General features: G+C 40.3%; 1 protein-coding gene across 2 annotated transcripts in view; it reads right to left on the bottom strand.

The window, feature by feature from the left end:
- Positions 1–767: 767 nt before the first annotated feature.
- Positions 768–17,634, bottom strand: part of WIF1 (WNT inhibitory factor 1) — a 40,483-nt gene continuing 23,616 nt past the window's right edge. The window contains exons 4-10 of one of the 2 annotated variants that reach the window (XM_071549972.1): positions 15,681–15,821; positions 12,559–12,654; positions 10,862–10,957; positions 9,455–9,550; positions 4,501–4,596; positions 3,793–3,888; positions 768–1,607 (exon numbers count right to left, since the gene is read on the bottom strand). In XM_071549972.1, the coding sequence (XP_071406073.1) occupies positions 1,486–1,607; positions 3,793–3,888; positions 4,501–4,596; positions 9,455–9,550; positions 10,862–10,957; positions 12,559–12,654; positions 15,681–15,821 (743 nt within the window). In that variant the 3' untranslated portion in view covers positions 768–1,485. The remainder of the gene's footprint in view (positions 1,608–3,792; positions 3,889–4,500; positions 4,597–9,454; positions 9,551–10,861; positions 10,958–12,558; positions 12,655–15,680; positions 15,822–17,634) is intronic. The other variant, XM_071549973.1, reaches the window with a different exon arrangement.

Raw genomic sequence — 17,634 nt, 5'->3', positions numbered from 1 at the left:
GAAGGACAACGTGAGAACAGGCCCTTACAGAGCTGTCCCTCCTCTCTCTGGCCTAAGCAAGTCTTAGCTTAAGGTTCCATTGACTAAATAAGACCAGCAAGGTCACTTTAATAAACTGGACTTTTTCCTTTGTAACTCAAAACTTCTCACTCATTAATTTTATGCTTCCAATTATGTGTTATTTGGGTTTTTTTTTCCATTTGTCTCCCAGATCATACGGTTGCCAGAACGGCAGTATCGTAAGGGTCTGTAATAATTTTTTGGGTATTTATTGTTCTTCAGTGCAGACAGAAACCATATTTCTTGCTTCCAAGCCATGTCAGATTACAAACCGTGTGGCCCGTGACTGTCACAAGAGGCAGCACCCAAACCTACAATCCGCTCACAACACAACACAGGAGTATAACCCTCAAATGGGAAACACAGCCAGGGCTGGACTGTTGCCTGCTTGGACAGAGGCTCTGAGAAGAATCTCCCAAATACCTGAGGCGCCCCAAACAGGGCACACTAGCCTGGCATGGCTGACTGGCAGCGCTGGGATAAAAGAGGATGTGGTGGATGGCAAGTACAGCGAGAGAAACACCTGGCCTTCATTGCTACCCCCCTCCTTGGCAAAGGACAAGAAGAAGCTGCTTTTATGAGCTGTGGGGGGTAAAAGTAGAGAGAGGAAAACCAACCCCACCATGCCACTGCCTTGTGAGAGTGTTTTAGAGAAGGCATTGTCCCAGCCCAGTGTTGATGAGACTGCAGCAGGCCACACAGAGCAGTACTCGAAAAACTAAAGCAGCATCTTTATTTCATATATAACCATCAGTATAAAAAGTTTATTATATAAGAGCTGTTTTGTTTACAATATATTATATTGCTTCAAGCTGATGCAGACAGTTCATACATTATAGTTCTACTTTGTTTACAATATATTATGTTGGTTAAATGGCACCACTATAGTGTATTTTTAATACACAGTACTTCGCAAAACTGTAAGGCCAAAAATAACATCGAATTGAGTTACTCAGTTTTTGAATTAGGTAACTTATCTATTTATCTGTTTTTCTAAAAGAGAAATCTAAATATACAATTTGTAAAAATTCATAAAACGCACCTTTCTTTTGTTCTAAGCAAATGAAATCTGTAGCCATTGAAATGATTCAGTTTAGCATCTACAAGTTTTTCTGCTTGAATATTTTTACTTTAATTTTGGAAAATATTTGCAGCTATGTAATTAAAAAAGGAAGTTTAAACATAACTGAAGTATAGTACAAAACACCATCCAAAGCACTGAAAGAAGCCTATATAATCATACTACAGAGGTATTTATAAAACTTAAAAGGAATAGTAAGTATCAGCTCAGTGGTTTATAATGAAGCTAATAAAATTTCAGCTGGTAATCTTAACTGTAATGAACAGCATTTTAACATTCAATCCATGAGAGGTTAATGAAGGCTATGAACTTTGTGTAACACGAACCATTTCAGATGTTGAAGTTCACCAGATATAATTGGATTCGGGTGGCACATGCCTCTCCTCGGCCCTTTTCGGTGAAGGCGTGTGCTGCCTGTGCTTGCTGCCTGCTGGCCTCAGGGCGCTCAGACTGCTGGCTCCGTACCCTGGAAAATTACCCAGTTTAAGAAAAAAGAAGCCACAAAAGTGGACTTGTGATCCACAGCTAATATTTCCAGTGGAAACTGCCTCCAAAATTTGAACAAAGGATTTACTATGTCTTACACAAGCACTCACACCACTCTGTTAACCCTCAGGATGAAGGAAGTTCTGTCAGACAGATGCTCTCACCTGACCAGGGAGCCCTGGGGACCATCAGCACACGCCTGCTGTCATTCAGTCCTAGGTTCACATGAACACTGCTCATGTAAGGTGGGTGACAGCCATGATGACCTGCCAGCAATAGGCTTTAAAATGAGGCATAAGCAGTCCCCTGGGGAGAATCTGCACCAGCTACCTGAGCTGGACTTTGGTTTATGGCTGAATGCAGAGAAAAAGAACAGCAGTGACCATAAACACCTAGGAGGGAAAAAAAGCAGCCTGAAACAGGCTTAGACCTGCTTTGTTGTGGAAAATGAAAGTGAATAATAAAAATGGAATGTTGTAATTCTTTATAGGTTCATTTACCCATCTCATTACTTAAAGCTCATGGAAATTACTTTGAAAAACTGAGTGCCCCAGTCAATTTTGTAACCACATTTTTAAGAGAATAGCTTTACCAAGGAGCCATTCATTAGATGTAATATGAAACAAGTCTCTCAAATTAACTATAAATCTCCTTTCAAGATCAAGAGATGTTTGGTTTCAGTTGAAAAGAGTGGAGTGCATGCACATGTATATGCAACTGAAGCCTCCCACAGACACTTAAATGTGGATGAATTTTAGCTAAATGCCCTATTTGCAGTTTCTCTGCTGAATACAAAGAAAGTTTTGCAGTACTAAACACAGCAGAACTGTACCCAAATTCCAGATAATGAAGGATGCAAAACCTTGGAGTGGACAATAATGTGTGACCATTGAGTTTTTATAACACAGCAGATAAAAGCTTTGGTTTTGTTGTACATGTAATTACTTCTCTGGGGTTGTTCACATGCAGAATGTATTTATTTTCACTTGTTATCTGAGTTCTTTATGAGAAGAATATGACAGGAATAAAAAGTTCATATTGAACTTATGAATTCCAGTTCATAGTGGTTCATTTCCATATATCTTTTTCCTAGCCACAGCTTATGGCATTTCTCCTTCAGAGAATAACATGAGTAATTAAAGCACAAATCCACTAGCTAACAACAGAAAAGTAGACTCCCCAAACTTAATTTTCACAGCAAAATACATTTTAGTTTTTAATGAAAATATTATATTTATTTTAACACACTTTGATGTAATACCAATTACAGGCACGAGCAATTTTTAATAAAAACAAACATTCAGTTGATGCTACAATGTAAGGTTCACATTTCTTATGGCTAATTGCTTTTATAGCTGCAAAATTTTTCAATTTTTTAATTACTGACACTTAAAACACTAAATGTGAACTGGTAGCCAAAAGGGATAAACATTAATACCTCATGGGTGTATATGAAGATTGTGTATTGAAGATTTGCTGTTATAGCACTGTTGCACATGAAATATAAAATTGAATCTGAAGTTATTACTGGATATACCCAGTTGTATTTCAAATAATTTTACAGTACTCTTTTAAACCCAGTGAAATGATCAGCTGCTACAACAGATGGCAAATGGATCAATAAATACTACAGAAATTCATTTTGAGGACTTCAGTTTTGCTTTGGGACAATGTATTTTGTACACCATGGAGCATGGTGGGAAGGAGAAAACTCTGAAGTTGTTAACACAGATCTTGCATAGTTTTCAAGTTTTCCTCAAAGGTTCTGAAGGACATTTCATTTTTTTCTAAATTTTAATCAGTTTTAAAACCTAACAGTTTTATTTCTAAAGATGCCTACCCAGCATTTTAAAGATAGCTGATCACTGAGCAGTACTGCAGGACTTGTGCCCCTTCCATATGATGAGTGAAAGACATGCAAGGTCAGCTAGAAATCTGATCAATACCAGATCCTGGAATTTCTAATGCAACGTTTATCTTGGTAAAATATTTTCAAATTATTCTGAGTATTTTTTAAGCAGTTAAAATGATGAAGTATTGAAAATCTTTGTTTTAGTGTTTTGATTAAGGATTAGAAAAAATGGAATGTGGTATCTTTAATGATGCTGGAAAGGCTCAGCATTTGATGTGTAAGACCTCAGATACAGGGTTTGTTTCTCACTTACTTTTATTGCAATGTCTCCCATGCCAGCCTTCTTTGCACTGGCATTTGTTGGGCTCCACACAGGTGCCATACAGGCCACAGCCAGGTTCGCAGACAGCTGTAAAAAAGTGAGCACATATGCCTGACCTCTTGACATTTCATCCAGAGACAGAGTCACACATTTGCTTTTCCTGCTGTTCCACATGATGGGTTAGTTCTGGCACAGACTGGGGCTCTTGCAAAACATCTGTACCTTTGCGCTGAGTGCACGCAGACCCCCAAAATAGCCCCTCCCCACCCCTTTAGCTGCAAGGTCTGGCTCAGCCTCTGGCAGAAAGAATCAGATTGGACAGCAGAGCTGAGCACACACCAGAACCAGTGGGAAGAGAGTAGCCTACAGCACCCTGTGCACAAAGTGTTCCCGCTGGATTGTGGTAAAGTATTGACATTTTCTTAAGTATTTCTTTATTACTAAACTACTATTGCTGAGCTGACACATTGATGGTTTATAGAAACTCAGAGTACAGAAGAGTCTGTAAGGAGACTTCAGTGAAAAAATGTTTCTAGTTTCATAATTCACTTATGTCTGGAGTAAGCTGTATGTCCAGAAAGTAAAATAACTTGAAATACTTTGACAACAAACCATGAGTGCTGATGTTATGTAAAAAGATACTGTACAGCCAGCTCGATATTGCCACACCAAGGACTGATGGAGTGATTTGGTACTTACGCTTTGAACACAGGTCTCCCTGGTAGCCTTTGGAGCATTTGCATTTATTCCTACCAGTACATTTGCCTCCATTTCGACAGGGCTGATGGCATTTACCTAGAAATTGAAAATATAGAAACAATGGTCTTAGTCCCCTGCCTACTGTCTCCCAAAGGCTCAGATAAGGGACATTACTGGTAAACTCTCCAGTCTAGTAAGATCCTCTAACTACTATCCAAAATTGGTTGCTCAAACTGGCAGCAATGAAATAGCAAAGGGAAGTCCGAGGGCAATCAAGAGACTTCAGCACCCGGGGACGATTGGTAGAGGGATCAGGAGCACAGGTAGCAATTTCCTTGATCCTTCAGGTAATGAGGAACAATGATAAGAATAGGCTGGTCATCTGGTCAATGAATGGCTCTGAAGCTGGTTTCATTGGAAAAATGTACCATCTTTTGACCATGAGATTATCTACTCCATGCCTGGTCTACTTGCACACGATGGAATGCATCTATCTCAGAAGGTAAAAGAGTTTTTGTGCAGGAACTAGTGGGGCTCATTGATACACCTTTAAACTACCTTAGAAGAGGTAAAGGGACAAAATTAGACTTGGCAGTGATGAGCAGTGGGATGGTGTGCCACAACTTGAGGAAAAGAGAACTCAGGGGATGCCTCAATCTGCCTCAAGAGGTATTGGCTACAATGTACTACACCTGAAATATTTCTACACCAATACACACAGCATGAGGAACAAACAAGAGGAGCTTGAAGCTTTGGCCCAGTCCCAGAGATTTCACATCACTGGCATAAGTGGAACCTGGTGGGATGAAACCTGTGACTGGAGTGCCCTGCTGGATGGTTACGGGCTCTTCAGGAGGGATGGGCAGGGCAGAAGAGGCAGAGAGGTGTGTAACAGAAGGGTTAGAATGTACAGAGTTCACAGCTGGCAATGGCACAGATAGGGGATCCTCTAGGAAAGAATCAAGGGGCAAACAAATAATATGGATGTTATTGTGGGAGTCTACCATAGGCCTTCCAGCCATGACACCAAGGAATTATTCTTTGAGGAACTAAGGGACACTTCCAAGTCAACTGCTCTTGTCCTTATGGGGAACCTTGACTTGCCAGAAACTGAGAGCATCATGCAGCTGGTACAACCTGTGCCAGAAGATTCCTAAAAAGCCTGGATGACAACTTTATGACAACTTTATTGAATGGGTCCAAAGGGAGCCAACTCAGAAAGATGCCCTCCTTGACCTGCTGCTTGTCAAGAGAGTGGATCTCGTGAGTGAAGTGGAGATTGGTGGCTGTTTTGGCCACAGCAAGCATAAAGTGATCAAGTTTAAAATCTCTGTTGACAGGAGGAAAAGTGTCAGCAAAACCTCAACACTGGACAGGAGGAGAGCAGAATTCAGGCTGCTCAGGGAATTAGTAAGTCAGGTCCCTTGGGAAGATGTTTTTGTAGGTGTTGGAGTTAATCAGTGCTAGTCACTTTTCAACATCGCCTCCTAAGGGCACAGGAGAAGGCAATGCCCGAATTCTGGAAGTCAAGTAGGCGAGGCAAAAGGCCAGCTTGGCTAAGCAGATATCTTCTCTTGGAAATAAGGCAAAAAAAGGAAGGTGGATGCCCAATTGAAGGACAAATGACATGGGAAGAACACAGAGATCCAGCTTGCTGCTGTAGGGAGAAAATTCATGAGGCCAAAGCTCAGCTGAGTTGAAGCTGGCCAGAAATGTGGGGGACAATAAAAAGAGATTTTTGAAATATATTATTTGGCAATAGGCAGTATAGACAAAGACCTTCCTCAAACTTAATATCAAGTGTCCCATTACTAGACTGTCAATACCTTCTTAGAATTTGACTGCATTACTGAACTAATTAAATCTTCACTTGTCTCTAGAACAAAGAGTACAGCGCCCATGACTTTAGTCACTCCCAGGCTGATTGTCTGGCTGTCACCTCCCTAGGCACTCTCAGGCCACCAATGACTGCACCATCAGCCCCTGCCCTCCTCAGTACCCATATGTACCAGTGCAGCTTTTCTCCTTACTGTCTAAAACCATTTTTCATATTTTCTAATGCCACTACTTTTTCTAGGTTCCTCAGAAAGGTGAGGAAAAAAAGCCCTTCCCAGATTTAGCAGTAATATTTACCAGGATCTGTGAGCAAACAGAAGTGGAACCTGAGGTGGCAAAACACTTCTCCTTCCCTCACCTTCCTCCTCCCTCTCCGCTACCCCCTTCCTTTCCCTTGCCTAACCTTCCCTTGCCTAACCTTCCCTTCCCTTCCCTAAACTTCCCTAACCTTCCCTTCCCAAACCTTCTCAAACCTTCCCTTCCCAAGCATTCCGTTTCCAAACCTTCCCTTCCCAAACCATCCCGGTTTTGTTTGGGTTTTTTTTAAAGAAGAGTGTTAACTGAGACCTGCCCATGACAATTGCAGCATCAACACTAGCTTTTGTGCTGAAAAACCCATTCATGATCACAGACTGCCCCCTTGGGAGCTCAACACCCCAGGCAGCACTTCATCAGCCCTCAACCCCTGCAGACCTTTGTGATGCACATGTGTAATGTCGATACAAAAGAAATACTTGCTCCTAATATACATAATTATTTAAATAGCCCTGAAAACCTGTTTCAGAAACAGCTGATGGAACAAACTCTGCTAAGGAGAGTTTCTGCACAAGTTCAATTTTCTGCAGGAGCCTCTGGAAAAGGAACCTTTAGGTATCCTAATTTGTGAGCATTTCCATCCCAAGTAATGAATGATCAAAAGGAGTAATGCTAAGGAAATCCATGAATTTTCCTAGTTCTTGACACAAATCTGGAAAATACAGGCCAAGAAGTGTCACAACTTCCTCTGAGTTGCCTTAGGCAAGTATTTGGCTCCGCACAGCTCAGTGAACTTTGGATTAAGACATTGTCACAGAATGAGGGAGTTAATAACTCTCTCTGTTATTGACTGAGAAATGGAAAAAGCAACAAAACAGCTGGTGACAAATAGGGGAGGAATACAAAACAAAACTCTCTGGAATCAAAGTGAACCACTAATTAGAGACAATGAATACCTATCACTAGAAAAAGTCTGTAAGACTGTGGATGCTTGTTAGTATTAGATGATCTCAGAGGTCTTTTCCAACCCAATTGTTTCTATTGTAGACTGGGTCCAGTATATTTCCCAGCGATCTTAAAGAGTGATTCAGCTATTAGACAAGTACTCAAAACCTTTACACAATATTAAAAAAAACCAAACCAACAAAACATTTTAGTTTTCAGAAGACAGCTTTCTGCATGTCGAAAGGTTTTCTCGCCTTGTTATTTTAAGACCTCTATGACTGAATGTAGCTGGCCATGGATCTAAGAGACAAGACTGAGTTGTGTTCCTCCTCTGGTGTTTCTAAGCCTCATCTGGCATTTCTTGCAGTCTCTCTCTATTGTGCTGGCACTGGTGCAGTGCCCAGGGGTGGTGGCAGCTGTCAATCACTGCCTAACAATTGCTGTCCCAGCTTTACAAGAGCCCTGGCAAGTACATGGCTTTCCTTGTTCTCATTGAGGCAATCCCAGTTTAACTCTTAGGATACTGTGATCCTGATTTTTTTTTCTTTCTTTCGTATAGGAACTAGTTTACTGCCTGTATTTTAATTAATTTGGGTTTCACAGGTAAGCCTTTGCAAGAAGTCAAAGCAGTTGCACCTATCCCAAGCAGCAGTGGACAACAACGAGCTCCTCAGACAGATCAATTAAACGGATTTTCCTTAATTATACATGCTGTAATATCAGTTCTAAGAATTGTCTTCAAAAACACACCATTGACATAAATACATGCTTCTTTCTTTGAATCAAACTGTAATCTTCATCCAAAAAATGTCAACAAAGTTGACTTTTTGGGGACTGAAGAAAGCAATGGGGTTCTGTCAGAGTGTCAAATGTGAACCTGATGTAAGCAAATGTGAGTCCAGCGAAAATCCACACTGTTGTTTCTGTGGCCTGTGAGCTGAATGTATATCAAAGGGCAATAATTAACTTAAAAATAATAAAGCTTTGCTACTTCTGTTTGGCTCAAGTTTTGATCAGGTAAAAACGAGTCACAAAATTCCTTGTAGTGCTTAGAGATATGATGAAACATTTGCATACACCTACTGTTTATTTACACATAAATACTGAGCAAAACATACGTCTTACAGTATCTGTGTTCTTTGCACAGTAATTCACTTATTGTCCTGTATTGGCTGACAGCAAGTTAGAGTTTATTTCCATGTATTTCCAAAGCAATACAAATTTCCTAATTGTGAGAAGAACCTGTCTCTACTGATGCATATTAAGAAATCAGCATTTACATATCCCAGGCCACATGGTGGTCTTCATGTTCCTGTGAAGGTGTTGGGGAACATAAGTGAGGTTATTTACAGCAGGAGAAGCTTCTTGAGTGTCCTGTTAGAAGCTCTTAGTCCAGAAAGAATGAGATCCAGTTGTAGGTTCTTAAGTTGCCTTCTGATTGCAACTTAATGCTACATGAAAGCTCTCAGCTCTTATGGTTCAATCCTCCTTTTGCCCAAACCCTTTAATTCCCAAATTATAGTAACCCTTTCAGAGCTGTGGGCTCAAACCTAATATGCTGTGCCCAAGTGTGATTTGCTCTAATGTTTGAAAATAGATGTCCCACAAGGGCCTCGCACAGCAGCACATCTGTCTGCCACTGGGTATTGCTTGCATACTTATTGCTTGAGGATTGTTACCAAGCCTGGTTACTAGCGAAAACAAAACAAAGCACGGGATGAGGTGGTCTAGCAATGAATCAAACTTTTAAGTAGGAAACTCGTTAGGAAGCATGTGGTATCTGACTCCGAGGGTCCCAAAGTGCCATGTGAGACACTTGCTGTGAGCCCAGCAGAGGCAGGCTCCATGTCGTCAATCAGATATTGACACTACAAGCAGTTGATGTAAATGAAAGCAAGGACACAGAGATGCTACTCACTGATTTCACACTGGTCTCCTTCATAGCCCGAAGGACAAATGCATTTTCCCAAATAGAAACATGTGCCTCCATTGAGACAGGTTGTTGTACAATTTGCTGAAACAAATAAAAGAATTAATTAATTAATTAATATGAACTAAGTCTGACTTGGACTTAATGTTTACTGCTGCTGATCATAAATAAACACTGCATAGGTTTTAAAAAGTAGGATTAATCTTTTATCATCTGGTTTAAAAAATGAAGACTGAAATGTGGTTAGTCCTACATAATGCTTTCCATGGGCACATACACAAGTCAATACAGAGAGAAAAAAGTGGATAATACAGCAATGAGCTCTCTGAGGACAGACTGTGTTACACCTTTATCAATCCTCACACAAAGTTCATTGAAGGATTAAGGTACTACTGCCAGTGTTTGATAAAAACGGAGCAACCTAAGTCTGGAAGCTACTTCTACAAGAGGACACCTCGCTACAGTTCTTAATTAATGCTCTGACTAGGAAGAAACCTTTGTAACTTTTTATGTGTAGTGACATAGATTGAAATGCTGTGTCTCTCATCTGCTAAATCACTTACATTGTGTTAGACAAGACTTTTCATTTAACAGCTGGGATTCACATTGATCCTTCAAAACATTGAGAGCATTTCATTACAGTGCAATTTTGAAGTGTTTTTTGAATGTGGCAAATGTCTGTTCAAAGACTAGATACAAGTCAACCAGACACTGACAACAACAGTTTGTGCAACATAATGGGAAAGTTCCCATCTTTTGGATGAAAAGTTCTCTAGGTCCTTTTGCATTCGTCTTTACTTCATATAGTTCTGCAACAATAAATGCAGCATGATGTTCTGCTCTGCCATGAGCATGTCAGTTGTATTTTTACGGGAAATTACTTCATTTTTTTCTACATGTTAACTTGGACTATTTCAATTTGCTGTTCTGAACAACTGACTATTCGTTTTTATCCTTCAGGAACCACAATGCAGCAACAAAAAATGAACAGCCTGCTTAATTTTTCATGTGTCCAGATGCAGCACATGAATATACTAAATAATTAGTAAAACTAATTTTACTACAGTAAAATAGAGATTCAAATAGAGATTTTTTTTCCCCTCAGGAATTGAAGTGACTTTTGTAGTAGGTCTCACAGCTTTCAGTGGATCAACCAAAGCAATTATCTAAATTACATTTTGCAGAGCTGGAGTGTATGATTGCCCTGAAATCCCTGTATTCTACCAGCAGCTGCCAGGCTGTGCTAAAACATGCATTTGAAGAATCACAAAATTTTTAAAACTTATTTACTTATTGCTTGCCTGACTTTCCAAAATCCACGCCTAGAAGGGAACTACCACAGGTGAGTGAAGAGAGGCTGGATGCAGTGCCTGGGGGGTTTTAGCTGACATTTACCTTTGTCACAGTTGATGCCATAGAACCCCGGAGGGCAGATGCAGAGGCCAGGGGTAATGCAGAGCCCACCGTTCATGCAGCGAGGAACACACAGTGCTGAGTGAGAAGAGTAGAAACAGCATTGCTGGTGTGATAGCAACTGACTATTTAAATACACAGCACATTGACTCTTCCTTCTGCTGATTGCTCTAAGTCACCTTTCCAAAGGGCACCTGTTAGTGGGCTAAATCTACTACATCTCTAGTTCGTGTCTGGCAATTTGTATACAGTGTTACTAAAAACTGAAGGATAAATTAAGTTCAAATCTGATCCCATATATAAGCTGAAATTGCCTCTTGTACGGTTTAATGCCAGACAGGGGAGAGCAAAGTGCCCACATACACCTACACCATCTGGATATTTAAAATGCCCCCAGACTCCCCTCCATAACTGGATTCCGATGCTTCATCTCTGAAGGCAGGACTATGTCAGAGGGGTAGTAACTCTGTGGGGTTCCCAGGCAGGCTTTACAGTGAATCTTCCCTTCTCCCTCTGCATACCTAAGCATAAGCATGGCTACTTAATTTAGGCTAGAGAAGCCAGCTGCATGGCCAAGCTCTCCTGTATGCTCCCTCTGGAGCCCCATTGGCTTCTCTGGAGTCCCTATGCTTTCCCAAGACCTCTTTGCCCTGTGGCCAGCCCACAAGACTCTTCAGGGAGGCATGTCAGGGGGCAATGCTTCATTCTGTGGTTGCCCACAATTGGTACCTGCAACAAAGTTGGGTCCATATTAGTAAGTTAAACAGCACCCAGGCATTGGGCCAAACAGGGGCAAAGAATCATCCATCTTGTGAAATTGTCGGTGCCATTCCTGGCTTGGCTTTGTCCCTGGCTGACCAGCAAACCCTCCTGGGCATAATCCTGGGCTGAGCAGTGGCCACAGGTTCCTCCCAAGAGGGAGTCTGTAGTGGGTTCACTGGAGGGTAAGTTTGTTAAACATGTAAGTAAGTGTGCATATGTAAGTGTGTCATTTGACTCCCAAGCCAGAGAACAGTCCCTGATTATTTGTATTTAGTAATTTTGATGTAGCCAGGACATCTGGGAGTGAAGGATTGTACTGGAGTAGAATGTCCATGGGGATGGTTTGCCCCATCTCCAGTCACCCCAGGAAGGGACTGTCACTGGGGGGATGAGAAAATGAGGGATAGGAAGAAGAACTGGTTTCCTTTTCAAGACACATCAATTTCCTGGCCTTCACTCCTGGAAAAGTCGTTTGGGTCTCTTATCCACTAATGAAGGGGAAAGACAAACTCTTTCCTTCATCTTCCCATCTTTGCTTTCAGCCTGCCTACAAATCAGATCTTATCTCCAAATAAACAAATTCAGAACAACTAAAGTCCTGTGCTTTGTTTCCCAGCTAGTCCTAATTAGCAGAAGAATTTTATTTAATCTTTTTGCCAGATGGATTCCCTGTGGTTAAGGATCACTTAACTGTTGTGTCAGTTTTTGTTAAAAGCAATCTCTTAGAGAGAAAACCTTTTTCTTGTAAGCAATTCATATTTCCATTAGACTACGGATGGTAATAGCAATTCTCTTAGATGTGTGGACTCACGATATATTGAATCTTCAAAACAGGCCATTCTTAATTTTAAGACAGGTGGAGGAGATACAATTTTGTTGAGATTATGGTAAAGAAGTCAAGGGGTGTTTTTAATTACCTTTCTCACAGTGAGGCCCGTAAAATCCATCTGGACATTCACAGACATGTCTTTCGTTGCAAAACCCTCCATTTCTACATCCTCCTGGACACTTCGCTTCATAAAATACAACAACAATCTTAATTAAATATTATATACTTCAGCTGTAAGCCAGCTCTCAGCAGTATCAATATACTTTTTTGACACAACAGTAAAAATATTTGCTGAGAGACAAATGGTGACGAAATGGAAATTCAGCTAAGATTTCTTCAAGAGAAATTAGTTTCCTTTTTAGTAGTCTACAAATAGAGGTTTCACCACATGTTCAAACATGCGATGTGCTTGTCGACAGACTGTGCATTTTCACTGCTCTGCTGTTCTATGAGTGCATGAGCAATGTGGATGCTCTGCTTAATCCACCTTCTTTTCTGTGTAGAAATGAGCAGGTAACACAGTGTGGAACTTGCATGGCTTATTAGACCTGCCCTCAGTGTGCAGGATCAATTGCAATTTCTGCAGCCTGAAGTAGATTGCAGCACAACTTGTATTGCATTAATTACCACATCTGTTACTACTGAGGTGACAAAGTGATGGAAGAGTAAGCTTCAAGGCTAAATGAAAGAAGGCCAGAAAGGCAGATGAAAGCATACTTGCACAATCATCCTTTATCATCATCCAACTCTCATTTTGTATCTTAATTATTGATCAAATACTGGTAAAAGTATTTGGCAACACCTGCAGGATTCTACAAGGATGATAAATACCTCTGGGTACCACCATCATCCTCAAAACACCAGAGTCCATTGAACAAAAGGCAAACTAAGTCAAACCCTATGGAATCCCATGAAACTACAGCTTCTGGGTAGAAAAAACAATTACTCAAAAATACCTTCCCAGATCACTTGCAGACAATAAGGTAGGCAGGAGAGGCTGCCTACTCACATAAGAAAAACTTAACATTACTCATGATCAGTGGTAGGCATGACCTCCTCATCTTGATACTCTGCAATGTGACAAGGTTCAAAACTCTGAGGTAAAGTGATATGCCTTAAAAGTAAAGCTGTTTACAGCAGTAGTAATAATAGGAAAGGCTTTTAAGTCCTACTGTGTTCCAACACTTTCCTCTAGGACTCTTTCTGGAAATGCTTCTCTCTTCGAAGCTGAATGCAGAGCTGTTATTCATTACAAAAAATGCATGCTTAAATACATACCATTTCAAGTAGAAAAATAGGAAAACATAATTTTTTGTGTGGCCACCTCTGAGCCAGAATAAATCCTTTCTTTTCCCACAAAATTGTTCCCTTGCTCCCCTAAGTTTCTCTGGCACAGGCCTTTCTATATGGCCAAGAATAGCTAGAAACAGTGACTGGGCCCTGGCAGGAGAAATTGGAGCTACCACATAAGACATCTTTCAGGGGAAGGAAATTCACCCCTACTCTAAGACCAGCCTGTAAAGACATTCTTATCCGTCTCAGCATCTGTCCCAAAACACTGTGGTGTCCATCTTACCAGCCTCAGGGAAGGAATGGGAGTTATCCCAATATGGGCTGGAAGAGATGAGGTGAGAAAACTCTCCCTCTGCACACCTCTAGCATTTGGAAAACCATTCTTGTGTCTCTCAGTTGGCTCCAGGAACAAAGGACTGGGAGAATAGTCAACCCCAGGTTTCTTGAGAGGCCATATGACATAACACTGCTTTGTTTTAAAATATTACAACTCTTGTAAAAACAGTAAAAATAACTAATAACACAGAAATGATAACTTGGACGAATGCTACTACTGAACTGATTTTGCAGCCCTTTCTGTTTAAATCACAGTTTCCCACAATATAGACCTGTAACTCTGCTGTCTCTATAAGAACACCTGCAATGCCATTTCCACAGTTTATTAAAAGATACTGAACTGAAAATAAAAAGATAATCAAAAGAAAATAAAAGTTTTGTGTTGTATTTACAACAGACACAGAACTTCATACATGAGATCTGTTTGATTTTGCTTCCTTTAAGCCACCCTTTTCCTTTCTGTTTCTCTGCCCACTTCTTCTCCCTCTCCTCCACTTTCTGTGGGCTAATGGGCAGCAGCAAAGCTTCAAAGGAGGACAAGAAGCTCTTTTATTTAGGTGTAGTAAGGTATCAAAGAATAAACAGCTACTGTTCCCACTGCCAGCTCTTTGAGGTCACACTACAGCGAGTTAGAGAAAAGAGTGTGGAGAAGAAAATGTGAGACTGTGAGTGAAGATTTAATAGGACATCAGCCCTGTCATGGGTTAATTTGACACAATTGCACATGGTATAAGGTAACTGTCTTATCTTAGGCACTGATTTTTCAATTTCCATACCCTCCTTTTAAAGTGATAATTACAGTTGTTTGTGGTATATCAAATTAATCAAGAAACTTTTACTACATAGTGTTTATGGTTCACAGATTGGTTGATTAAACAAGTGCTCTCATTTCCAAGCAAACACTGCAATAACTTCATGGTGCTCTTCTCCCAGCACATCCTCTGTGTGCTTACTGCTTGGTAACTGCAAGTATTGAATGCCAACTTCTACCACCTTACATGTACCCAAAGCCAAGAGGTTGCATCTGAGAGAAGGTAAAGACAACCTTTGTAGAATTTTTTTGATTTAGGATTTTTGTATTCAGTTTGGATGTACAACTTAAGACACAAGGAAGTAAGGGCACCAAGTAGGAACTAAAGCACTGCCAGCATTAACAGATACCACTACACTTCCCAGAAGCTCAGTTTGCCACACTATGTGCCATTTCTGGAAAGGTTAGCCTCAGCCTGCTCCACAGGACTAGCTCTCCTCCAAGCACCTCAAATCATTTGCTAACAGGGGCTTTTCATACGATACATCTCTATCAATGTTCTTGATGTGATGAACAGTGAACATGAGGAGGGAGAAGTCTCCAAGGCAGTCTAAGTCTGCTAAGGGAGCTCAGTAAGAAAAGGGTTAGTAAACACATAGTAAATAAACAGTAAATGCACACAGAGACAGAACGGCCTGGAATTCACCACAATTGCTACACGGTGTATGATCGCTTTACTTCTGTCCTCTCCAGCTCTTATGCTGAATGAAACATAATACAGTTAGGTGACCTGGTCTAACAGCATTCCAGCATGTTCTCTTTAGTGTTACCTTGCTGACAAGTTTTAAAGAAGATGGCGTTCTGAGGGGTCTGGAGAATAATATTGCCTTCTGAATTCATTATGATCACGTTCACTTCAAATGCAGCCACCCCATCTTGTTTGCCAAGGCAAGGAAATCCAACCTGAACCACTAAAAGGATAATAACAATAATATTTATATTTACATACTTTTCAGCCCACACACATATACATACATATAAAAGCATACATTGAAATACTAAAAAAATAGATTATAATCGTATTCAAGCTTTAGAGGAATGTCATTGATGAAAACTTGTAACACAGAGACACACAGATCACCTTATTCGTAGGCAGCTCCAGGACTAGAAGTACAGCAGTACAGGAGAAGAGCCTGTGCTCATTTACTGAGATAACCCAACAGTCTACCGCACAGAAATCATAACATAAACATACTTTTGCTTGCAGATGAGGCAATTACTTATGTAGAGGTATTTAAGGATACACCAAAACAAGCTGAAAGCCTACATTTAATTTTCTTAGTTGAACTGATCACTTCTGATTTTTCAGGCTCTCATACAACTTCTACAAAAACATATATTTCAGAAAAAAAATTAGATAAGGTTTTCTGGTTTGGATATTGCAATTAATACCTAAATAAGATAGTGATTTAATCAAAACTTACTCCATAAAATTCTGGCAAAATGGTACTCTTGATAAATAAGATCACGGGTGCAGTATTTAAACAGAAGGCATAGAAACATCACTCTGACAAAACTAGTTGAGTGTAGCGGTATTCAGACATTGCCTTTTCAGGCAAATGAATCAAACACTTTTGAAATACAAAGAGTCTAAGTAAATAATGAAGGCCAGTAAATCTGGAGTATGTTAATGATGAAGAAAGCCTGATACCTCAGACCTATGGAATTCTCCACTGTGATTGTCACAAGTGATCTTAAATAATCTTCAGATGAAACAATTTTATCTCTTTTTTTCAAAATTGGCTCTTCCTAGATGCTTTGTAAGTTAGATCCAGCTAATAGGAATTGTTTACTTGTTGCTTCTGAAGCTGGCCTGAGATTTCAGAACCAAACACTGAGCTAACAGCCCTACATTTGGTTTGGTTTAAATTGCTTATTATAAAAAATTTGCAAGCTGTAATTGGGCGATTTTTGTTATTTGTTGCCTTGGTATAATACAGAGTAATTTATTACTGAAACACATTCTGTCTCTGCTAAGTCCTACAAATGGAAAGGTACCTTGCAGTTTTCATTCTAAAGCAATTACATTGCTGAATGGCTTTCACACCAATCTTTTCAAAGACCATTACAGAAAGGATGCAATCATGTGGTTATAAGGAACATCTTACAGTGGATTAAATACATTTTAAATACAGTAAACTTGTTAAACTGTAGTAAGTTTCTTACAGCATGAGTGCAGAAAATCAGTGTTTGTATTGGGATGTGTGTCTCAGTTGAACAAACTGCAATGGGGAGGAAGATGTGGCAGACATTTAATGATTGAACTACAGTTGCATCCAGACTTCATTGAATTGGTAGCAATACCCTAAACTTCCCTGAGATTTAGCTGTGGTTTAAATGCCTAGGGCAAACCCCAAGAATGCATCTCTTAGGGCTAAAGTCTGAGGGGACAGGTCAAAATCCCTTTATTCCAGCACTGCTGAACCTGGAAGTATCCTAGTTTTGGACTTACCATATGTCTGAACAGCTAGGACTGAAAACAGAAATGCAGTAAAGGACCCTCCTGTGAACAAAAACCACCAAGATCCTGGCTGAGCTCTGTGGTGCTTCAGAGTTGAAATAAAGTTACTCACCTCTGCCCAAGTCCTTGCAATTTTATGGTTGTTTGAACAATGCTAAGCATGCACCACCAGCACCACAGTCAAACCGAAGCACAGAGCAGAAGTCCCTTGCACCCAGAACCACATCCGTGAGCTCCCATGGCTTATCACAGTGCTGAGCAGG

The sequence above is a fragment of the Pithys albifrons genome, chromosome 3, assembly GCF_047495875.1.
Source record: "Pithys albifrons albifrons isolate INPA30051 chromosome 3, PitAlb_v1, whole genome shotgun sequence".
Classification (NCBI taxonomy): domain Eukaryota; kingdom Metazoa; phylum Chordata; class Aves; order Passeriformes; family Thamnophilidae; genus Pithys; species Pithys albifrons.
Note: the sequence above shows the minus strand (reverse complement) of the source record. Positions and strands in the feature narration are given on the sequence as shown.